The sequence below is a fragment of the Saccopteryx bilineata genome, chromosome 3, assembly GCF_036850765.1.
Source record: "Saccopteryx bilineata isolate mSacBil1 chromosome 3, mSacBil1_pri_phased_curated, whole genome shotgun sequence".
NCBI classification, from domain to species: Eukaryota; Metazoa; Chordata; class Mammalia; order Chiroptera; family Emballonuridae; genus Saccopteryx; species Saccopteryx bilineata.
Window position 1 is genome coordinate 111,767,859 of NC_089492.1, and position 23,942 is coordinate 111,791,800.

General features: G+C 37.4%; 1 protein-coding gene across 4 annotated transcripts in view; it reads right to left on the bottom strand.

Moving 5' to 3' along the window:
• The window catches only part of CCDC88A (coiled-coil domain containing 88A), a 148,447-nt gene that overhangs the window by 75,519 nt on the left and 48,986 nt on the right, over positions 1–23,942 (bottom strand). For all 4 annotated transcript variants that reach the window (XM_066267154.1, XM_066267153.1, XM_066267152.1 and 1 more), the window contains exons 5-7: positions 22,869–22,927; positions 11,783–11,866; positions 10,107–10,247 (exon numbers count right to left, since the gene is read on the bottom strand). In XM_066267154.1, coding sequence (XP_066123251.1) covers positions 10,107–10,247; positions 11,783–11,866; positions 22,869–22,927 — 284 coding nt within the window. The remainder of the gene's footprint in view (positions 1–10,106; positions 10,248–11,782; positions 11,867–22,868; positions 22,928–23,942) is intronic.

Consider the following 23,942-nt stretch of genomic DNA (forward strand, 5'->3'; position numbering starts at 1 on the left):
TGAAGGTCTCTAGACATTTTCCCAAAAATCTGACAGGAAATGTCATTAAAGCGTAACTTTAATTAAATAAGCCTTCTCTGATCCTTCCAGTCCTAGACATTCCACTAATAGTTGCAAGTAATATCTTCTTTAAATTCATCTAGTATTTAGATGCATGTTTCTTTTTGGGATTACCACCCTCAACATTTTATTTTATTTTATCTTTATTTTATTTTACAGAGACAGAGAGAGAGTCAGAGAGAGGGATAGATAGGAACAGACAGACAGGAATGGAGAGAGATGAAGCATCAATCATCAATTTTTTGTTGCAACATCTTAGTTGCACATTTGATTGCTTTCTCATATGTGCCTTGACCATGGGCCTTCAGCAGACCGAGTGATCCCTTGCTCAACCCAGCGACCTTGGTTCCAAGCTGGTGAGCTTTGCTCAAACCAGATGAGCCCGCGCTCAAGTTGGTGACATCGGGGTCTCAAACCTGGGTCTTCTGCATCCCAGTCCAATGCTCTATCCGCTCTGCCACCACCTGTTCAGGTCCACCTTCAACATTTTATTATATACAGTTAATTATTCTATTTAAATAACTTCCCTGTTATTATAACAATTTTTGGTCCTTTTTGAATGTTTGTCAGTTTGTTGCTCCCAAGCACTCGAGAACAAAAGGCAGATATTTATAGTATATGTTAAAGAGTAAATAAAAATATATCAATGTTAAGAAAACAACCCAGGTGATATAATAATTCTAACTATACAAGTCACTATTAAGGATAAGAATCAGAGATGTGATGGGAGACAAGATGGCGATGGAGTAGGCGGACGTACCAACTTCCACCTCCCAGACCCAAAGTGGATTACAAACTAATTTTAAAAACCATCATCTGGAAAAACCAACTTTTGCCTTAACTAAGAGGACTCTTCAACCAAGGAACACTGAAGAAGCCACACTGAGACTGGTAGGAAAAGTGGAAACACGGAGAAGGCTGCCCAGCTCCCCGGAGCGAACCGCAGCTGGGAGAGGCTCGCGTGGCGGGAAGTGAGTTTAGCAGAGAGAGGAGGGTCCTGAGTCCAGGGAACAAAGCCCCAGCCTGCAGCCCCAGAGCCTAGAAGAGGTGTACAGACAGTATTTAGCTGGAAACAAGACAGGATACTGTTTGTGAGAAAGAGACTGAGTTCTCAGACCCAGAATTCTTCTTAAAGGGACCGCGCAGAAAACCTCTCTCACAACCACTCACCCAGAACTCTGGGGGACAGGGAGAGAGGAGAGGAACAAAGTAGCAGGAAGAGAGGGTAATCTAGGAGGCACAGGGAGAAACATTTTGGGAGACAGCCACCCTAACCCCTGGGCTGAGTCACTTCCCAAATCTGAAGTGAATATTTCCCCTGGAAACAGCAATACCAGCAAAGGGAAGAGGAAACCAGCCAAACAAGCTCTCCCGTGGCACTCAGAGCAGAGTCGCTTAGAAGGAGGGAGCTTTCGGGACTACAGTAGTGAGTGTTAGGGTCTGAGCTGCAGCACCCGCACCCACATGGCTGAGGGGTTGCGGTGGCGGGACACGGAAGTGCGGTTCTGTCGGCAGGAGCGAAAGCCAGCTGGACACCACTGGGCCCAGGTATGAGCTCAGTCTTGCCTGGCTGGGGAGGAGGGGGCGTGCAAAAGCGGTCAAGCCCAGCTGCGGGAAGCCTGCAATCCAGCCTGCGGGAGAAGGGCGGGAACCCTGGAAGGGGTGGAGACCAGCCCTTGAGCAAGGGCGCAGGAGCGTGGCCTTGCCCCACCTGAGGAACCTAGCCTTGTGGCCACACTTGGGAGCTGGTTCCTCTCGCGGGGATGGAGCCAAAAGCCCAGAACAGGCGGAGTCCCTCCCCCCCCCCCCGTGGAGCCAAAGCTTGCAGCCATCCCACGAGCAAGCTCCTCCTGCAGAGGTGGGGCGAAAGGCCAGAATCAGGCAGAGACCCACAGCTGAGCAAAGGTGCTCACCCCTGCCCTCACTGCGGAGCATAACACCACCCGCTGAGGCAGGGCAAAGGCCAAGTCCACCAAGGCTTGTATACCCGAGCATATGATCACAGCTACTCCCGTTAAGGAGAGGCAGAAACCGCAGCAACAGCCCCAGTGGGTGGGCACTGGCAACGCCCATACCCAAACGCCCTAGGCAGCAACAGCAGAGGGAGTGGTGGGCCGGCAGACAGACCACACTTAGGGAACACAGAGGACACAGTGAACTCCAGTGGCTAAAACCTTCTTTTACACAGACAAAATGAGAAAGCAGAAAAATGCAACACAAATGAATCAAGAAAATCCCCAGAAAAGGACCTGAATGAGTCAAATATAACCAAATTACCAGATGCAGAGTTTAAAATAACAATTGTTAGGATGCTCAAAGATATTAGAACAACAATGGATAGTCATTATGAATGCCTAAAGAGATAGCAAATATAAAAAAGGACATTGAAATAATAAAAAAGAATCAGTCAGAAATGACAAATACAATATCAGAAATGAAGAACACAATGGAAGGAATTAAAAGCAGGATGGATGAAACTGAGAATCAAATCAGCGAGTTAGAGGACAAGAAAAATAAAGGCACGGAAGCAGAGCAGGAAAAAGAAAAGAGACTCAAAAAGTCTGAGGAAACTCTAAGAGAGCTCTGTGATAACATGAAAAAATATAATATCCGCATCATAGGGGTTCCTGAAGAAGAAGAGAAAGAACAAGAGATAGAGACTTTGTTCAAACATATCACAGCTCAAAACTTCCTTCAATTAAGGCAGGAAAACATCTCAAAAGTTCAAGAAACACAGAGAATTCCATTAAAGAGAAACCCGAAGAAATCTATACCAAGACACATCATAATTAAAATACCAAAGCTAAGTGATAAAATATTAAAAGCTGCTAGAGAAAAAAAGACAATCACCTACAAAGGAGCCCCCATAAAGATGACTTCCGACTTCTCAATAGAAACACTTGAGGCCAGAAGGGAATGGCAAGAAATATTCAAAGTAATGCAGAACAAGAGCCTACATCCAAGACTATTTTATCCAGCAAGGCTATCGTTTAAAATTGAAAAAGAAATAAAAAGCTTTACAGACAAAAATAACTCAAGGAATTCACTACAACCAAACCAAGGCTGCAAGAAATACTAAGGGGCCTATTGTAAATAGATCAAAAGAAAAAAGAATATAGCAAAAGAAGAATACAGCTTTAAAAAATAAAATGGCAATAAACAATTACATATCAATAATAACCTTAAATGTAAATGGATTAAATGATCCGATCAAAAGACACAGGGTAGCTGCGTGGATAAGAAAACAGGACCCATACATATGCTGTCTACAAGAGACACACCTTAAAACAAAAGATGCACACAGACTGAAGATAAAAAGATGGAAAAAAATATTTCACGCAAATAGAAATGAAAAAAAAGCTGGGGTAGTAGTAATTATATCAGACAAAATGGACTTTAAAACAAACACTATAGTAAGAGATAAAGAAGGTCACTACATAATGATGAAGGGAGCAATCCAACAGGAAGATATAACCATTATAAATATCTACGCACCTAATTTAGGAGCACCTAAATATATAAAGCAGACTTTGATGGATTTAAAGGGCGAGATCAACAGCAATACTATAATAGTAGAGGATTTCAATACCCCACTAACATCACTAGATAGATCCTCAAGAAAGAAAATTAACAAAGAAACAGCAGACTTAAAGGACATACTAGATCAACTCGATTTAATAGATATCTTCAGAACCTTTCACTCTTAAGCAGCAGAATATACATTCTTTTCAAGTGCTCATGGTACACTCTCTAGGATAGACCACATGTTAGGGCACAAAAGTGGCCTCAACAAATTTAAAAAGATTGAAATCATATTGAGCACTTTCTCTGATCACAATGGCATGAAACTAGAAATCAACCACAACAGAAAAACTGAAAAATACTCAAACACTTGGAAACTAAATACCATGTTATTAAATAATGAATAGGTTAACAATGAGATCAAAGAAGAAATTTAAAAATTCCTAGAAACAAATAATAACGAGTATACATCAACTTAAAATTTATGGAACACAGCAAAAGCAGTCCAGAGAGGTAAGTTCATAGCATTACAGGCTTACCTCAAGAAGCTAGAAAAAGCTCAAATAAACAACTTGACCCTGCATCTAAAGAACTAGAAAAAGAACAGCAAGTAAAGCCCAGAGGTAGAAGGAAGGAAATAATAAAGATCAGAGTGGAAATAAATGACATAGAGGCTAAAGAAACAATACAGAGGATCAATGAAACCAGGAGCTGGTTCTTTGAAAAGGTAAACAAGATCGATGAACTTTTAACCAGACTCGCCAAGAAAAAAAGAGAGAGGACTCAAATAAAATTAGAAATGACAGTGGAGAAATAACAACTGACACAACAGAAATACAAAATATTGTAAAAAAAAATACTATGAAGAACTGTATGCCAAAAAACTAGACATCCTAGATGAAATGGACAAATTCCTTGAAATATATAATCTCCAAAAATTAATCTGGAAGAATCAGAAAACCTAAACAGACTGAATATAACAAATGAGATTGAAACAGTTATCAAAAAACTCCCAAAAAAGAAAAGTCCTGGGCCTGATGGCTTCACAAGTGAATTCTTTATTCAAAGAAGAACTAACTCCTATCCTTCACAAGCTATTTCAAAAAATTCAAGAGGAAGAAAGACTTCCAAGCTCCTTTTATGAGGCGAGTATAATTCTGATTCCAAAACCAGGCAAAGACAACACAAAGAAAGAAAATTATAGGCCAATATCCCTGATGAATTTAGATGCTAAAATCCTCAACAAAATATTAGCAAACCGGATCCAGCATTATATGAAAAAAATCATACACTATGATCAAGTGGGATTTATTCTTGGGAGGCAAGGCTGGTACAATATTCACAAATCAATCAATGTGATTCATCACATAAACAAAAGGAAGGAGAAAAACCACATGATAATTTCAATAGATGCAGAAAAAGCATTTGATAAAATCCAGCACCCATTCATGATCAAAACTCTCAGCAAAGTGGGAATACAGGGAACATACCTCAACATGATAAGGGCCATCTATGACAAACCCACAGTCAACATCATGATCAATGGGCAAAAATTAAAAGCAATCCCCTTAAGATCAGGAACAAGGCAGGGGTGCCCCCTCTCACCACTCTTATTCAACATAATTCTGGAAGTCCTAGCCACAGCAATCAGACAAGAAAAAGAAATAAAAGGCATCCAAATTGGAAAAGAAGTAAAACTATCATTATTTGCAGATGATATGATATTGTATATAGAAAACCCTAAAGTCTCAGTCAAAAAACTACTAGACCTGATAAATGAATTTGGCAAGGTGGCAAGATATAAAATTAATACTCAGAAATCAGAGGCATTTTTATACACTAACAATGAACTGTCAGAAAGAGAAATTAAGGAAGCAATTCCCTTTTTTATTGCAACCAAAAAAATAAAGTACCTAGGAATAAATTTAACCAGGGAAATTAAAGACTTGTACTCAGAAAATTATAAAACATTGATAAAAGAAATCAGGGAAGATAAAACAAGTGGAAGCATATACCGTGCTCATGGTTAGGAAGAATAAACATCATTAAAATGTCTATATTACCCAAAGTAACTTATAAATTCAATGCAATACCAATTAAAACACCAATGACATACTTTAAAGATACAGATCACATATTCCCAAAATTTATATGGAAACAAAAGAGAACACGAATAGCCTCAGCAATCTTAAAAAAGAAGAATAAAGGGGGAGGTGTCACACTTTCTGACATCAAGCTATACTACAAGGCCATTGTACTCAAAACAGTCTGGTACTGGCATAAGAACAGGCACATAGATCAATGGAACAGAACAGAGAACCCAGAAATAAACCCACAGCTCTATGGACAACTGATATTTGACAAAGGAGGTAAGAGCATACAATGGAGTAAAGACAGCCTCTTTAATAAATGGTGTTGGGAAAACTGGACAGCTACCTGCAAAAAAATGAAACTAAACCACCAACTTACACCATTCACAAAAATAAACTCAAAATGGATAAAAGACTTAAATGTAAGCCGTGAAACCATAAGTATCTTAGAAGAAAACATAGGTAGTAAGCTCTCCGACATCTCTCGCAGCAATGTATTTGCCAATTTATCTCCACAGGCAAGTGAAATAAAAGACAGGATAAACAAATGGGACTATATCAAACTAAAAAGCTTTTGCACAGCTAAAGACAATAAGAACAGAATAAAAAGACAAACTACACAATGGGAGAATATATTTGACAATAAGTCTGATAAGGGGTTAATAACCAAAATTTATAAAGAACTTGTAAAACTCAATACCAAGAAGACAAACAATCCAATCAAAAAATGGGCAAAAGAAATGAATAGACACTTCTCCAAAGAGGATATACAGATGGCCAATAGGCATATGAAAAAATGCTCAACATCACTAATCATTTGAGAAATGAAAATTAAAACCACAATGAGATATCACCTCACACCAGTCAGAATGGCGCTCATCAACAAAACAACACAGAATAAGTGCTGGCGAGGATGTGGAGAAAAGAGAACCCTCCTGCATTGCTAGTGGGAATGCAGACTGGTGCAGCCACTGTGGAAAACAGTACGGAGATTCCTCAAGAAATTAAAAATCGAACTGCCTTTTGACCCAGCTATCCCACTTTTAGGAATATACCCCAAGAACACCATAGCACTGTTTGAAAAGAAGAAATGTATCCCCATGTTTATGGCAGCATTGTTCACAATAGCGAAGATCTGGAAACAGCCCAAATGTCTGTCTGTGGACGAGTGGATTAAAAAGCTTTGGTACATATATACTATGGAATACTACTCAGCCGTAAGAAATGATGACATTGGATCATTTACAACAACATGGATGGACCTTGGTAACATTATACTGAGCAAAATAAGTAAATCAGAAAAATACTAAGAACTGTATGATTCCATACAGAGGTGGCACATAAAAATGAGACTCAGAGACATGGACAAGAGTGTGGGGGTTACGGGGTGGGAGAGGAGAAGTGGGAGGGGGTTGGGGGAGGGGAAGGGCACAAAGAAAACCAGTTAGAAGGTAACAGAAGACAATTGTACTTTGGGTGATGGGAATGCAGCATAATCAAATGTCAAAATAACGTAGAGATGTTTTCTCTGAACATATGTACCCCATTAAAATTAATTAAAAAAAAAGAATCAGAGATGTACTCATCACAATCATGGACTTAGACAAAGGCATTATAATGGTTAGGAACACAAGCATTGGAGTTACTTCTCTGACCTCGAGTATCTTAATTTATAAAAAGGGGTTCATATGCAGACTTATTAATAGTACATGTTAAACTTATAACAGAGCTTGTCCTAAAATAAACAGTGGCAATAAAGAGATCTTATATTCATCAAAATCTCCTATTTGGGTTTTAGTAAAAGGCAAATAGTAATTAAAAACAGGGTGACCAAATTATACTTTCTAGATTGAAATGAAACAACTATGACAAAACAGCAACCAAAAAAAAAAAAAGCAGCCCTGGCCAGTTGACTTGGGCAGTAGAACATCAGCCCTGCGTGTGGAAGTCCCGGGTTTGATTCCCGGCCAGGGCACATAGAAGAGGCGCCCATCTGCTTCTCCACCCCTCCCCCTCTCCTTCCTTTCTATCTGTCTCTTCCCCTCCCACTGCCAAGGCTCCACTGGAGCAAAGTTGGCCTGGGCGCTGAGGATGACTCCATGGCCTCAGGCACTAGAATGGCTCTGGCAGCAACAGAGCAATGCCCCAGATGAGCACAGCATCGCCCCCTGGTGGGCAGGCCAGGTGGATCCTGGTAGGGCATATGTGGGAGTGTGTCTGACTGCCTCCCTGCTTCTCACTTCGGAAAAATACAAAGAAAAAATGCTAAAGGGGGACATCTAAATAAGAACTTGTAACAGTTCAATTAAATGATTCAGAATTATTTTTATTTACTATATTCACATTTGTTTAATATTTTTTCATAATTATTTCTAATTATCTTTTCTAATGAGACCATGGGTGACCCAAATTGACATCCCCCCTCCCGCAGAGAACTGGGTTTAAATCAGCTAGCAACTTGTTTCCTGAATACCACTGACAGGACAATAAGACCACTTTTTTTCCGACCACTTTATTTTCCTTGCTAGGAAACAAACTCAGCCCTGGTGGGGTAGCTCAGTCAGTTAGAGCAGTGGTCCCCAACCCCTGGACTGTGGACTGGTACCGGTCTGTGGGCCATTTAGTACTGGTCCGCAGACAAAGAATAAATAATTTACATTTTTCCATTTTATTTATATTTAAGTCTGAATGATGTTTTATTTGTTAAAAATGACCAGATTCCCTCTGTTACATCCGTCTAAGACTCACTCTTGACGCTTGTCTTGGTCACGTGATACATTTATCCACTCCACCCCAAAGGCCAGTCTGTGAAAATATTTTCTGACATTAAACCTGTCTGTGGCCCAAAAAAGGTTGGGGACCACTGGGTTAGAGCATGGTGCTGATACGCCAATGTTGCAGATTTGATCCCCAGTCAGGACACATACAGGAATCATTCAATGAATGCATAAATCAGTGGAACAACAAATTGATGTTTCTCTCTCTCTCTCTAACCCCCCTTCCTCTCAATTTTCTAAAATCAATTAAAGAAAAGGAAAGAGAAAAACAAATTCAACTAAAGTGTTTAATCAGGCAGGTTTTTAGAAGGTTTTTCAAATAATTGCTCTATAGTATATATTTATCCTTTTAGTTTTAACATAGAGAATGCAATGACAAGTATTTTGTTCACATTTCTCCAAAATAATGTACTCCTTCACTCTATATTAATTAGTTCATGTGAGATCAATTTTTCAGTCCTATGAAACCAAAGTATAGATTTTTGGAAGTAATTCCTCAGAAGCTGGTAGACACCTTATCAAAATACCTCTTATATCTTGAAATACAAGCAAAGAAATGTTCTAGAAAATGAATAATTTAGTGCAAAGACAAAAAAAATACAGCAACAGGTTCAAAAACTAGAATGGAAATGAAATAAAATTCAGGATAAACTTGATATATACTGAGGATTTTTTCAGTTCACTATCATTGGTCTCACTGTCTTAGCTTTTTAAGAATTTAATTGTTTCTCTAAAATACGTACTTATTTCTTAAATTTTCTTTTCTTAATGACTGATGAAAAACTAAAATTTCTCATCAAAACTGAATATACTCTAAAAAGACATGAAAGTTTTGTTCAGAAAAATACATCTTTAGGAATGTCTTCTATGTAGTCTTTTATTTGTCCCAAGAGCAATTAAATTCTATATAAATTAGCTCAAAACTGTCTCTATGTACATGGAACAAATGATCAAAGCCATACATTCTTCGAATGGTGGAGTACTTTGGTCTGATATTAAGAAAATATTACTCACCACCACACGCAATGAAGTCTAGACTCTTCTAAAAATTACAAGCTGCTTTCAGAGTGCAGCCAAAAAAATCTGGAGGAATTTTACTCTTTTTAAAAAGCAAAGTCCTCTCTTAGAAGAGCTTATAACAATCCCCTTTTTAAAAATCACACCTCATCATATTAACTAGAAAAATTTGAGAATTTTTGTGGGACATTTTATTCAGAACACCTATTATTATCCTTTTATTAACACTTATTTTTCCAATCTCACATGACAATAAAACTAAAAAATTAACCTTAATCAAATTCTTATGCTTCAAGGCAATCATTTTCCCACTATATCAATGATATTTTCAGTTTTACACTTTTGTACTGTTGCTGAGCCATGGTAATGACTTAAAAAACACAAAGGAACAAACTTAGAGTAATTTAAAAGGAAAAGAGAAAAGAAAATCTAAATGCAATCTGTTCACTAGTGTTGTTTGTCTAATCTGGGATGTCTTATATGTTCTTTCTGGTTCCTATGCCACACAAAAAACAACATCAAGTACTGCAATATCTATCCTTAAAAAACAAAATATCAATTCTGAAGTATCACTGAATGCTACTTTTCTCTTTTTTGGGGAAGCAAGCTTTGATAATACAATAAAAAAAAATTTACAAACCTCCGAATGTTCATCTCTCTCATCTATAAGTCTTTTTAGATGCAATGCCATATTTTTCAAGAGTGGTTCTATTTCCTCCTGAGACATATCAGTCACTTCCATCCATTGCAGATCAAACACATTTTCCTGATTATGGGTTACCTTTAGAAAAGCAACCAAAATAAATAATATAAAGAATAGCTAATACTTAAACATTTGTTTCATTTTAGCACAATAGTAGCTCAAATATTATGTCCAACATAATAAAAATATAAAAAGTATGTCTAAAAAAATATTTAAAACTGATGAATGTTGAAAAGGCAAGTACTAAAAGTTATTTTTAAATATAATCTTTAAATAAATTTATATTTATTTTCCAATAAACTAAAATATAAGATATTTTATTCAAGGCATTCTTAAAGGAAGGTAATATTGATAGGTCTGACAACTGCTTTATTACAATCAACTTAACCTTTCATTAGATAATACTAATGTATTGTACTTGAATTCAAAAGCAGAAGTTTTTTAATCCTGTAGGATATATGTTATTATACTTTTATACTTGAAAAGGTAAGTTCATTATAGATTCTGAAGATGACATGGTCAAAAAACCTAGGAGGAAAGGATTCTCTACATAAAGATTTCTTAAAGAATGGAAGTTACATAAGTGAAATACTTCATTCTTGCTTTCCATTTTCTCTCTGTGATTCTGATATTTTGCTGTAACTTTCACAATAAGCAGCAAAAATAACATTTTGAAGAATCATGGCAAATTTAGTAACTTGTAACACTTAACATTTATTTAAAATAAAACCCAAACCACAAAGCTAGCATAAACAAACACACACATATAAGAGAAAATTAACCATAAAATCATATCTTATAAGAGCATGAATATGTATACTGTTGACAATTAAACTACTGACAAGAAAGCTGGGCTCCATGAATGTTAACTAAGAGAAAAGATAATATATGTAACATGAAGTCATTTAAATACATAATATTTTTAACACCACCAATTTCTACTATTTAAAAATTCTCTCTTTATCTTTCCTTAGTTCTCTTTCTAATCAGCATGCAAAATTTAACATGCTCTAGTTCTAAAGTCTAGTAAACTACACAAGATAAAAAGACCAAGTCTACACAGATGCAGAAACAGCAGCTTTTAAAAACAATCTTAACTAATTATATAACTTCAATTATTTGACATTGCACAATATGTACTAGATTTAAGTTTTTATGTAGATGCTACAAATTGCTAATGTGTTTATATTTCAAGTAATATTTTCAATAAATATGCTGTGAAAGGAAAATCATTGAAAGAAAAAATACTAGTTATCATCTTACTTGACTTTAGTTTTGAATACATGCAATGATCACTTTCTGCTCCTTCCATTTACTATACTATTCATTCTGTGTTGTCTAACAAAGACATATACTTCACTCCTAAAAATACACTTTTTGCCTGTGTCCCTCAGCATAATACCAAAAGTACATTTGTGGTTAGTTCTATGCCATGTTTAAGAAGATTCATTTAAGAAACTACCTATAAAGAGAAGAAGACAATTTCTCTAAAAGCAGGGTTCATCTATATTTGACTTTGACTTGTTCTTGCTCATCCTATGACTTTAAATATTTTGGGAGATATATAAACAAATACACCACAAGCTTCATAAAAATTGTATACACGTTATTACCTCTTGAATATGAGCGGCAACTGCTGCTTTTGTATCAAAGTCTAAACCTTGAATTCTTTCAATAAATTCTTCTTTTTTCTGACACTAAAAGAAATGAATCAAATGATCATTTATACTTTATAGGGTATAGTACTTAATACGTTGTAAGTAACTAAAAATCCGTCAGGGTAAAAAGCTTGGCTATGTTTGGAACAGTACAATGAGGGTTTTGTTTTGTTTTGCATTTAAATGGTCTAATATATTTCCCTAATAAAAAGATAATTTAGAAATATTTATTTAAAAAGCAAAGCATTGAAAATCCATACTATTTTTATGTTTCAAAGTTCTCAAGTGGGAAACTATTACACAACCCATCTGAGGTCAGTACAATATTATTATGCTAACTTTACAAACAGAAAAAAGAATCAAGAACTTGTTTCGGGGAGGATAAGTTACTTGCCAAAAAACACAGTGAGTCAGTGGCAGAGTTCGGAATACAGCCAAAATGCTCAGTCAGTCTTTGGCTATCATCAAACAACACAGCCTTTCTTCTTGGAAAAAAAAATTTTAAGCAATTTTTACTTCAAGCTTACAATTCATTCTCATATCTTCATCCATCAATCTTAATAAAAGAAACTACTCTTGTGTAGCAGTTCAACGTTTATTAAAAAAAATACAATAAATATCTGACTTGTTTATAACATAACAAAGTTACCAGGGCAAAATTTAAGACTGTATATACAAACAAGTACACTTGTATCAAGTGGAATAAAGGCTGTATTTGTGTAACTTTTTAAAGGCTTTACATAAATTAAGAATATTAAAATGAAAAACCGAATCTTTTTCTTTCTAGTCAGTAGTAAATAATAGTTTAATGTGCACCTTAGTCTGCCTCCCACCTACATCTCTTATATTGCACTCCAACTGTTGGTATAAATAACTATTCTCACAGCTACCAAATGAGAAGTGCATACAAAATAAACAGGACTGCCTTGTGTAACTCAGTGACATCTACTGGGCCACTGAACACTAGTGAAGACAATATTCTCACAAAAAGAAAAACTGGCTCTTTGAACATTAAGAAACTTAGCAAGGTTCTGATTTAGACTCTACATATTTATTATATCAAATCATAATATCCTATTTCTATTGCCATAAAATTTAACTTAAATACATTCACATCAATGCAGAAAGTTCTATATCATATAAAAACAAAGGTTGATATATAAAATTACCAAGAATGTACAATCCCTAGCTATAACTAGGAAAGAAAGCCAAAATTGGGGAGATGAAACAAAATTTGTTTAAAAACAAATTTTTTTTTGTCTATAAGTAATTTTTAATAGGCCTAGTAAGAACAATTAATGCGTTTGTGACTATATATTTGTAGCATATATAAAATAACTTTTCAGTTATTTAAAACCTTTTAAAATTTAACGCTTCCCAAAATATTAACCTGTGCATAATTTCTGAGCTAAAGAGCACAAGAAGTGGCTGTGTTCTAATGACTATCACTCATTGAAGGGATGGTACCGCAATTTAACTGCCATATCTGCATTCAATTTAAACTACAGAGAAACTCTTTTCTTTCCTAAGCTGTAGAGCCACTGCTTATTTACACTACATTTAGAAGTTTACCCTTTAATACAGTCTCAACACCAATCAATAAGAATTCTTCCTTTATCCTTAAAATATTTATGCATACAACTTATACAAAATGTCACTTTTATTATAAAACTCAAAAAGGTGCTTTTTTTTTAATTGAGAGAGTGAGAGGCAGGGAGGCAGAGACAGACTCCTGCATGCAACCCGAATGGGATCTACCCAGCAAACCCCCTACCAGGTGATGCTCTGCCCATTTAGGGCCGCTGCTCTGTTGCTCAGCAAACAAGCTATTTCAGCACCTAAGGTGAGGCCTTGGAGCCAGCCTCAGCACTGGGGGCCAACTTGCTGGAACCATTAGAGCCATGGTTACAGGAGATGAGGGGGTGGGAGAGAGAAGCAGATTGTCACTTCTCCTGGGTACCCTGACTGGGAATCAAACCTGGGACTTCCACACACTGGGCTGATGCTCTACCACTGAGCCAACTGGCCAGGGCCTCTAAAAGGCTTAAGAATTCTGAAAATGCTTTACAAATAGGTGAAGATTTCTTAAAGAATATAGAATGAATGTCATAGAATCTTGAAGGATAGAAAAGAGAGACTATCAAGATGGAAAACAGAATGAGAGAAGATTCAAACTTTAATGTTGAATAATTAGACCAAATGTTTTATATCAGTGCTGTCCAACAAAATAATCACTAGCTATATATGGCTACAAAGTATTGAAAAGTAGCTAGTCCAAATGGCTACTGAGTATGGAAATGTAGCGAGTCCAATTTAATTTTATTTAATTGTAATTAATTTTAATAGAAATGTGGCCAATGGCTATTGTATTGACAGCAAGCTCCAGAGCATTAAAAAATCTGATGAGCCTCACCAAGAGGTGGCGCAGTGGATAGACCATCGGATTGGGATGTGGAAGGACCCAGGTTCGAGGCCCCAAGGTGGCCAGCTTGAGCGCGGGCTCATCTGGTTTGAGCAAAAATCTCACCAGCTTGGACCCAAGGTCGCTGGCTCGAGCGAGGGGTTAATCGGTCTGCTGAAGGCCCGCGGTCAAGGCACATATGAGAAAGCAATCAATGAACATCTAAGGTGTCTCAACGAAAAACTGATGATTGATGCTTCTCATCTCTCTCTGTTCCTGTCTGTCTGTCCCTATCTATCCCTCTCTCTGACTCTCTCTCTATCCCTGTAAAAAAAAAAAAAATCTGATGACATGTGGTGATGTAGTGAATAAAGCATTGACCTGGAATGCTGAGATTGACAATTTAAAGCCCCAAGCTTGCCTGGTCAAGGCACATACAGGAAGCAACTAGGAGTTGATGCTTCCTGTTCCTCTCCCTATCCCCCTTCTCTCTGGCTCTTCTCTCTACAATAAATAAATATCTAAAATAAATAAATAAACATATAAATAGTTTTACTTCCAGCTAACAGAGAGTATTATGAAGACTAAATAATACGAGCACACTTTATTTTTCACTTAAAATTATGGTCTCTTTTATCATTATATAGAGTTCTTAAAGTGTTATCGGTACTAAAGTTACTGCTAACTCTATTAGAGTAACTGACTCCTAAACCAGCAGATAACAATGATATCCAACAATATGATATGGAAGCTGGAATAAGGAAAAAGAACAAAAACAACAAAAATTACTTGGGTGAAGTTGAGACAAGAAGATTGTATTAACTCTCAATTTGCATATCTTCCACCAGAGAGTTTACACTCAATCACTGTAAAATTTCTCATTTTCATTTGGTACTCTCAATGTTTTCTTTTTTTTTTTAAACTGTTATTTATTTCCATATTGCTTCTTTTTTTTTTTTTTTTTTTTTTTTTTTTTACAGAGACAGAGAGAGAGTCAAAGAGAGGAATAGATAAGGACAGACAGACAGGAATGGAGAGAGGTGAGAACCATCAATCATCAGTTTTTCCTTGCAACACCTTAGTTGTTCATTGATTGCTTTCTCCTATGTGCCTTGATCGTGGGACCACAGCAGACCGAGTAACCCCTTGCTGTGGTCCCACGATCCAAGTCCAGCGACCTTGGGTCCAAGCTGGTGAGCCCTGCTCAAACCAGATGAGCCCGCGCTCAAGCTGGTGAGCTCGGGGTCTCGAACCTGGGTCCTCCGCATCCCAGTCTGACACTCTATCCACTGTGCCACTGCCTGGTCAGGCAGTGTTTTCTTTTCTTAAACAAGAAGATATACTGATGTGGAAACATTACACTAAAATAGAGGAAAGGGCACCTAAAAAAAAGCTACTGAACAATAAAACAATACAATAAGAAGTACATTATAGTATTTTCAAAAAGAATAAAAACACTGCCTGACCAGGCAGTTGTACAGTAAATAAGAGCGTCGGACTGGGATGCGGAGGACCCAGGTTCAAAACCCTGAGGTTGCCGGCTTGAGCACAGGCTCATCTGGCTGGAGCACGGGCTCACCAGCTTAAGTGAGGGGTTGTGGCTTGAGATCCTAGACATGGGATCCTAGACATGACCCCATGGTCCCTGGATTGAGCTCAAAGGTCACTGGCTTGAGCAAGGGGTCACTCGCTCTGCTATAGCCCCCAGCCCATCAAGGCACATATGAGAAAGCAATCACTGAACAACTAAGGAGCTGCAATGAAAACTGATGCTTCTCATCTCTCTCCCTTCCCGTCTGTCCCTATCTGTCCTTCTCTCTCTGTCTCTGTCAAAAAATTTAAAAAATAAAATAAAACACTAATGACTGAATAGATCTTAGTTCTATCAAAGTAAGACCAAAATGAGCCACAAAAAGAAATAAAAATAGAAAAAGTTTCCTTAAAAAATGGCTATTACAAAAAAAAGCAACCAAACAGAAAATAATAAATGTTGACAAGGTTATGTGGAAATTGGAACCCTTGTGTACTGTTGGTTGGGAGGTAAAATGGTAAAGACACTATGAGAAAACAATATGGCAATTCTTAAAAACATTTTAAATAGAATTATGATTTGATCCAACAATTCCACTTCTGGATATACACCAAAAGAACTGGAATCAAGAACTCAAACAGCTATTTCTATATATATGTTCATTAAAAGCATTATTAACAATAATAGCTAAAAAAGTGGAAGCAACCCAAGTGTCTATCAATAAATAAATGAATAAACAAAATGTGTTATATACAACGAAATATTATTCATTCTTTTTTTTTTTAGTATTTTTCTGAAGCCGGAAACAGGGAGGCAGTCAGACAGATTCCCGCATGCACCTGACCGGGCTCCACCTGGCACGTCCACCAGGGAGCGATGCTCTGCCCATCCGGAGCGTCGCTCTGTCGCGACCAGAGCCACTCTAGCGCCTGGGGCAGAGGCCAAGGAGCCATCCTCAGCGCCCGGGCCATCGTTTGCTCCAATGGAGCCTCGGCTGTGGGAGGGAAGGGAGAGACAGAGAGGAAGAAGAGGGGGAGGAGTGGAGAAGCAAATGGGCGCCTCTCCTGTGTGCCCTGGCCGGGAATCAAACCCGGGACTTCTGCACGCCAGGCTGACGCTCTACCACTGAGCCAACCAGCCAGGGCCAATATTATTCATTCTTAAAAGGAAGAAAATTCTGACATGCTACAGCATGAATGAATCTTAAAGACATTATTCTAAGTGAAATAAGTCAGTTACAAAAGAACAAACACTATATAATTCTATTATATGAGGTTGTAAAGTAATAAAATTCATACACACAAAACGGGAAATGGTGGTTGCCAAAAGCTGGGGCAAACGAGTTCAGGAGTTAATTGTTTAAAAAGTAAAGAAGTTTCAGTTTTGGAAGATAAGAAGAGTTCCTGGGATGGATATTGGTGATAGTTGCAGAAAAACATGAATATACTCCATGGTAGTGAACTGCACAATTAAAAATTTGTTAAGCGGCCCTGGCCGGTTGGCTCAGCGGTAGAGCGTCGGCCTGGCGTGCAGGGGACCCAGTTTCGATTCCTGGCCAGGGCACATAGGAGAAGCACCCATTTGCTTCTCCACCCCCCCCCCACTCTCCTTCCTCTCTGTCTCTCTCTTCCCCTCCTGCAGCCAAGGCTCCATTGGAGCAAAGATGGCCCGGGAGCTGGGGATGGCTCGTTGGCCTCTGCCCCAAGCGCTAGAGTGGCTCTGGTCGCAACAGAGCAACGCCCCAGAAGGGCAGAGCATCGATCGCCCCTGGTGGGCGTGCCGGGTGGATCCCGGTGGGGCGCATGCGGGAGTCTGTCTGACTGTCTCTCCCCGTTTCCAGCTTCAAAATAAGAAAAAGAAAAAAAGAAAAAAAAATTTGTTAAGCAATAAATTTCATGTTATATATATATATATTTTCTACAATTAAAAGTAATAAAAATTAAAATGTAACATCAGAAAAAAAATGCACTGGCTAAAAATTATGTCTTGCTTTATTTCCCAAAAATGTAACACAATAATTAATGTTCTAAAATGCAAATATTTAAGGTGGTTTACTGGTAACTGGTAAGAAAAGAGATTGTAGCTCTTAAGCTGCACAAAATCAAAAGATTTTGTTTTCTGAATCAAACACTAATGTTAGAATTGCTTAAGATTTACACATAAAAGTCAAAATTTTAATTCTAACCACATTTAATACACAGTTACTTTCAGCACTATTCAACCTGACCAAAGTCCAAAATTAATATTTTTGGATACTGAATAGCCAGCACTGATATAAACCCCAAGTTCTGCAGAAAAAAGGTGAATTTTAATGGTCTTTATAATTTCCAAACAACATACACAGCAAATTTTTTTCTTTCTCAATAGGATGATTTTGCTTGGGAATCTCTCAACTACCTCAAGGGGTGGGATGCAGAGTATATACATCTGTGAAAATTCTAACTGATGCTCAGAAGAGGTTTAGGAGACTTGTGGTATCCATTAAAAAAGATTCTGGAGAAACTACACTGGTTTAGTCAATAATAAAAACACCTTGAATAATTTTGTTCATATTCAAAGCCATTTTGTGGCTTATATTTATGTATAATCAAGAATAAAATCTGAATCATAATTTATTCTGTGAGGTTAAGATCTTTAAATAGTAGCTAATTTTACTGTTTTGGAATGCTATTTCCTATTGAAGAATTTCTTAAGTTTTTCCTTAAAAGAATAAAAATTTTCCACTCCCTAATGCTTGTTTCCTTTTCTATTCTTTTTGTGAATATAACATCTTCTAACATGTGGCCCACTGAGTTCTTGGACTCTAGTATATCATACTGGTGAAGTTTAATTTAATATGTCTACCTACAAATCACAAGTATAAACACATAAAACTGATCCTGATGTGAAAAAACATTTATGACACATATATTATACTAAATGTTATAATTTTAACCTGTTCAACTACTAGATAAACAGGTTTTCTGTAATAACAGATTATATCCTAGAAAGTGTTCAAACAATACTTGTTGCCTGATTGGTTCTTGTCCTAAAGTACATTTTTGGCTCTTTAGTATCAACAAAGACTTCTAACTGTCCATACAGTCACAATTGAAGACTGCCAGAAAATTTTGATTATTAAACATTTGATATCATTAGTATTAGTGGCTCCAAAATACCTATAGGATGAAAACTAAACTCAATCTTAATATGGCAAATACAGTCATTTGTGACCCAATCCCTGACAATTCTCCAGTCTATTCTCTTGCCACCTGCCCCCACGCATGTTGCATTCTATGCATGGTACACTCCAGCCATACTTGCTGTTCCTTGACAAGCTGCTATCTCAATATCTTTGCTCTCATTTCACTGATTACCTCCTTAGGGAGGAATTCCCTGACACTACAAGCAGACTTACAAAAACACTTCATCTGAGCACCAATGTATGTTGTATTATGGTAATTATCACCTCATACTGTTAATGTTTAGTGTGTTTGCCTCTAAAATTTAAACTCCTTGACTTTGTATTTTTTTTTTAAATCCCTGTGCTGTCCTTTATTACTGTGCCTGGTATATAGTGTGCATTTAAAAAAATCAGATCGTTAACATTTTATTTTTAACATTTACATTTAATTTTATTGCTATAAAGGATGTGCAACATAAATTAATAATAAAATCTTTTTCTTTTCAATTATAATATACATTCAATATTATTTTGTATTAGTTTCAGGTCTACAGCATAGTAGTTTGACAGTCACATACTTCACAAAGTATTCCTGATATTTTCCTACCTACCTGGCAACATACATATTATTACAATATCATTGACTATATTCCCTATGCTATAATTTACATCTCTGTGACTATTTTGTAACTACCAATTTGTACTTCTTAATCCCTTTATCTTTTTCATTCTGTCCCCCAGCACCCCTGCCCTCCGACAACCCTCAGTCTATTGTTCGTGTCTATGAGTCTGTTTCAATTGTTTTTTCATTTATTTTGTTCATTATATTCCACATAAGTGTCTTTCTCTGACTTATTTCACTTAGCATAATACCCTCAAGGTCTATCCATGCTGTCACAAATGGTAAGAGTTCATTTCTTTTTTTTTATGGCTGAGGAATATTCCAGTGTATGTATATACCACTGCTTAGGTCTTTAACATTTTTTAAATACATTATTTTTTTTCCAAAATTGGACCCTTCCTTCTTCCATGATAGATCTTCCACTGTGGCATCACAACTGAAACAACTACTCAGCCCTTGAACCCCTAACATCACCTGCTTAAGCGTGGATCATCTAGCTTGAATGTGGGATTATCAACATGATACTACGGTCACTGGCTTGAGCCTCAAGGTTGCTGCCCTGAAGCTCAAGGTCACTGGCTTGAGCAAGGGGTCACTGGCTCAGCTGGAGCCCTCTGGGCAAGGCATGTATAAAAAGCAATCAATGAACAACTAAAGTGCCACAGCTACGAGCTGATGCTTCTCATCTCTCTCCCTTCCTGTCTCTCTCTTAAAAAAAAGGAAAAGAATACTCAACATGCTAGACAACCTCTTTGTTTTAATTGCATGCTAACATAATGTAAACTATTTTAGTTTGGAGGCAGGATCCTTACAAGGGTAAGTCTATGTATATATTATTTTGCTTTATGAAGATTTAATTCTGTAAGAAGAAATGTACATATCTAATGCTAAAATGAGTGATTTTAGTATGGCTTAATTAATTAGTTTTTTTTAGTAATAGGCCCATTACATAGCACTGCTTTATTTCAGTAATAAAGTAAAATGACATGAACATCAACAGTCATTCAAATGTAAAACAGTCTTGGTAAATTTCTTTAGGAAATACCCACTGGGTTGGTTAACTTATCAAATATTTTATTTAGCTGATTGGAAAAAGGAACATTATTCCCATGCCATTCTTTTCATTTTCCAGCATCTGGGATACTATCATTTGAGTTATAGAAAATGTAAGGTAGGGAGAAGCAGGTTAGATTTTAGAATCTTTTGTTGCTTTTACAGGTGGTAACAATGAAGCTTTCTTTAATATTTTAGGCTTTCCATGAACTGTTCATTAAAAAGTCCTTAGCCCTGGCCGGTTGGCTCAGCGGTAGAGCGTCGGCCTAGCGTGCGGAGGACCCGGGTTCGATTCCCGGCCGGGGCACACGGGAGAAGCGCCCATTTGCTTCTCCACCCCTCCGCCGCGCTTTCCTCTCTGTCTCTCTCTTCCCCTCCCGCAGCCAGGGCTCCATTGGAGCAGAGATGGCCCGGGCGCTGGGGATGGCTCTGTGGCCTCTGCCTCAGGCGCTAGAGTGGCTCTGGTCGCAATATGGCGACGCCCAGGATGGGCAGAGCATCGCCCCCTGGTGGGCAGAGCGTCGCCCCTGGTGGGCGTGCCGGGTGGATCCCGGTCGGGCGCATGCGGGAGTCTGTCTGACTGTCTCTCCCCGTTTCCAGCTTCAGAAAAAAAAATGAAAAAAAAAAAAAAAAAAAAAAAAAAGTCCTTGGTTCTGCTCCATTCCCACTGTCACGTTTAATAACCAGCAATAACAACCAACTAGTTATAGGAAGTAACAACCAAATGTATGATGTCACTATGTTATCTAAATCTACATCACATTCACCAACAGAGGGTATTTTTAAAAGCAAATACACTATACAAAGGCTGTATGTAAATAATTTAGGGCTGTTTCTAACTCAGAATCTGATGACCAAATTCGAAGAGCAATGACTACAAACAACTGTATTTAAGATGTAATCAATTATGAAGTAAATACTTATAGCAGATTACACAGTATGAAACTTTAATAACATACATTATATACACAGCTCCCAAGCAGTCAGCTCTAAAAGCCTATACTCCTTTGGATATATAATTTCTGGCATATGTACATATAACATTACTAGTAGTCACATTATTGGTTTACAAATACCTCATTCAACAAAGAATTAAGATAGCTTAAAGTAACATTGTGGTGACTCATCTAAACAATGGCTGATGAAAGGAAAGTCAGACCTTAGAGGAATCTCAACTCTTTGGCCTACTAACAATGCACCCTGATCTAGAGTGACCATCTTTTTTTGTCTAGGGCAGTCTCAGTTTATACATGCAGTTTCACTGTAATTTTTTTATTTTGAGAGAGTAAAAGAGACAGGAAGGGAGAGAAAAGGTAATAAGCATCACATCATAGTTGCTTTCACTTTAGTTGTGCACTGATTACTTCTGAGAGAGGGTGGAGAAAGGGGGATATGGAGATATGGAGAGAGGGAGAGGGAGAAACATCAACTCACAGTTGCTTTCACTTTGGTTGTAATTAAGCTTTTCCTAAGAGCCTTCACTGGGGCTGTGCCAGCGTCCCGTTGCTCAAGCCAGTGACCTTGGGCTTTTCACACCAATTACCTTTGGGCTCAAGCTGGTGAACTGTGGGATTGTGTGGATGATTCCCCACTCAAGCCAGCAACCCCACGCTGAAGAGCTGAGCCAGCTACGTTGGGGTTCTGAACTATCCACTGTGCCACCACCAATCAGGATTCACTGTAATTGTTAATAGTACGCTTTTTGACTCTCACAAGTATTTTAATTTGGATAACTTAAATATTATCCTAATTAGAACACCAATTTCCTTTTCTGAAAAGAGACACAAGGTAGTATACCTATAAATCATTGCTGTTATTATTATTACAGTCATTGATTAAAAAGGCAATATAACAATAACCAGACTTAAAACATTTTTCATAATTTCTGCCTCCTTCATATTGTTATTCCCAGTTCCCTTCAATTACACACATATATGCAACATTAATCATAAGGATGTTTTGAAAGAGGCTTTTAAGGGGTACCTCCAAGGAAACTTGAAAATACTTGGGGCCATTAGAAGCCTCAGAATAAAGAAAAGAATAATTAAAGATTTAAAACGATATGATTATCTGGTAATATAACTAAAGTTTGAAATAAAATAACAGAACAAGTCCATTTCTTGAAAATATCCTTAGGAGGTTATACAGTTATTTAAAATCTCTTAAGATAGACTTTGAAAACCAATGGCCCGTACCTTAAGTCTTTCAAAGACTAGAGTCTGAAAAAACATGTAGTTATCAAAATGAAGTATGAAGAAACTTTTAACTTACCTGCACTGCACAACCCAGTAAAAGTAAAAGCAACTTTTTAACTTCTTCTGTGCCTTGTTCTGAAATAAGAACAATAAGTATAACATTTTACTTTATTTATTTATTTATTTATTTATTTATTTATAGCAGAGACAGAGAGAGGGACAGACAGACAGAAAGGAAGAGAGATGAGAAACATCAATTCTTCATTGAGGCTCCTTAGTTGTTCATTGATTGATTTCTCATATGTGCCTTGACTGGGGGGTTACAGCAGCCCTTGCTCGAGCCAGCGACTTTGGGCTCAAGCTAGTGAGCCTTTCTCAAACCAGATGAGCCAGCGCTCAAGCTGGCAACCTCAGGGTTTCGAACCTGGGTCCTCCACATCCCAGTCCAACGCTGTATCCACTGCGCTACCGCCTGGTCAGGCAACATTTTACTTTAGATAAATTCTTTTCCTCATGTTGATAGAAGCACTACTAGAGGTAATATTCACAACAATTTGACTGAAGGTTAAGAATACAAGTATAGTGGAGAATTCAAAATAACAGCTCTGTGTATGCACAACGTAGTAACAGAAGAAATGAGCAAAGATGTCAATTTTGAAGGGCTACAGAACAGATGAAACAGGCTTTAGGGCTCTGTGCAATAAAGTATGCCAACTATAAATCCACTACTTTTCCATGAGTGATTATACTACACCAATGCAGTATATTAAGAACTGCTGATACAGGAATATGCCACAAAGTCAGCTAGAATGGTTCTTAATAGGTCTGGTTTCTTTTAGGCCTATTGTTGTTTTCTTTATAAAACACATCTTACATGATTCATCTATCAGTAAAATTTAAATGGCTTTCGACTAGCCCAAGTTCCATGGCTAGAGCAAGAGGTCATGGGCTTGGCTTGAGCCCTCCCACACACCCTTACCCCTGTCAAGGCACATAGGAGAAGCAATCAACGAACAACTAAAAGTGACACAAGTTGATGCTTCTAATCTTTCTCCCTGCTCTGTCTCTCTCTCTCTTGTAAAAAACAATCAACAATTGTCAGTTACAGCAAAATTGGTAAAATAAGTATATATTACAAGCTGGATAAAAG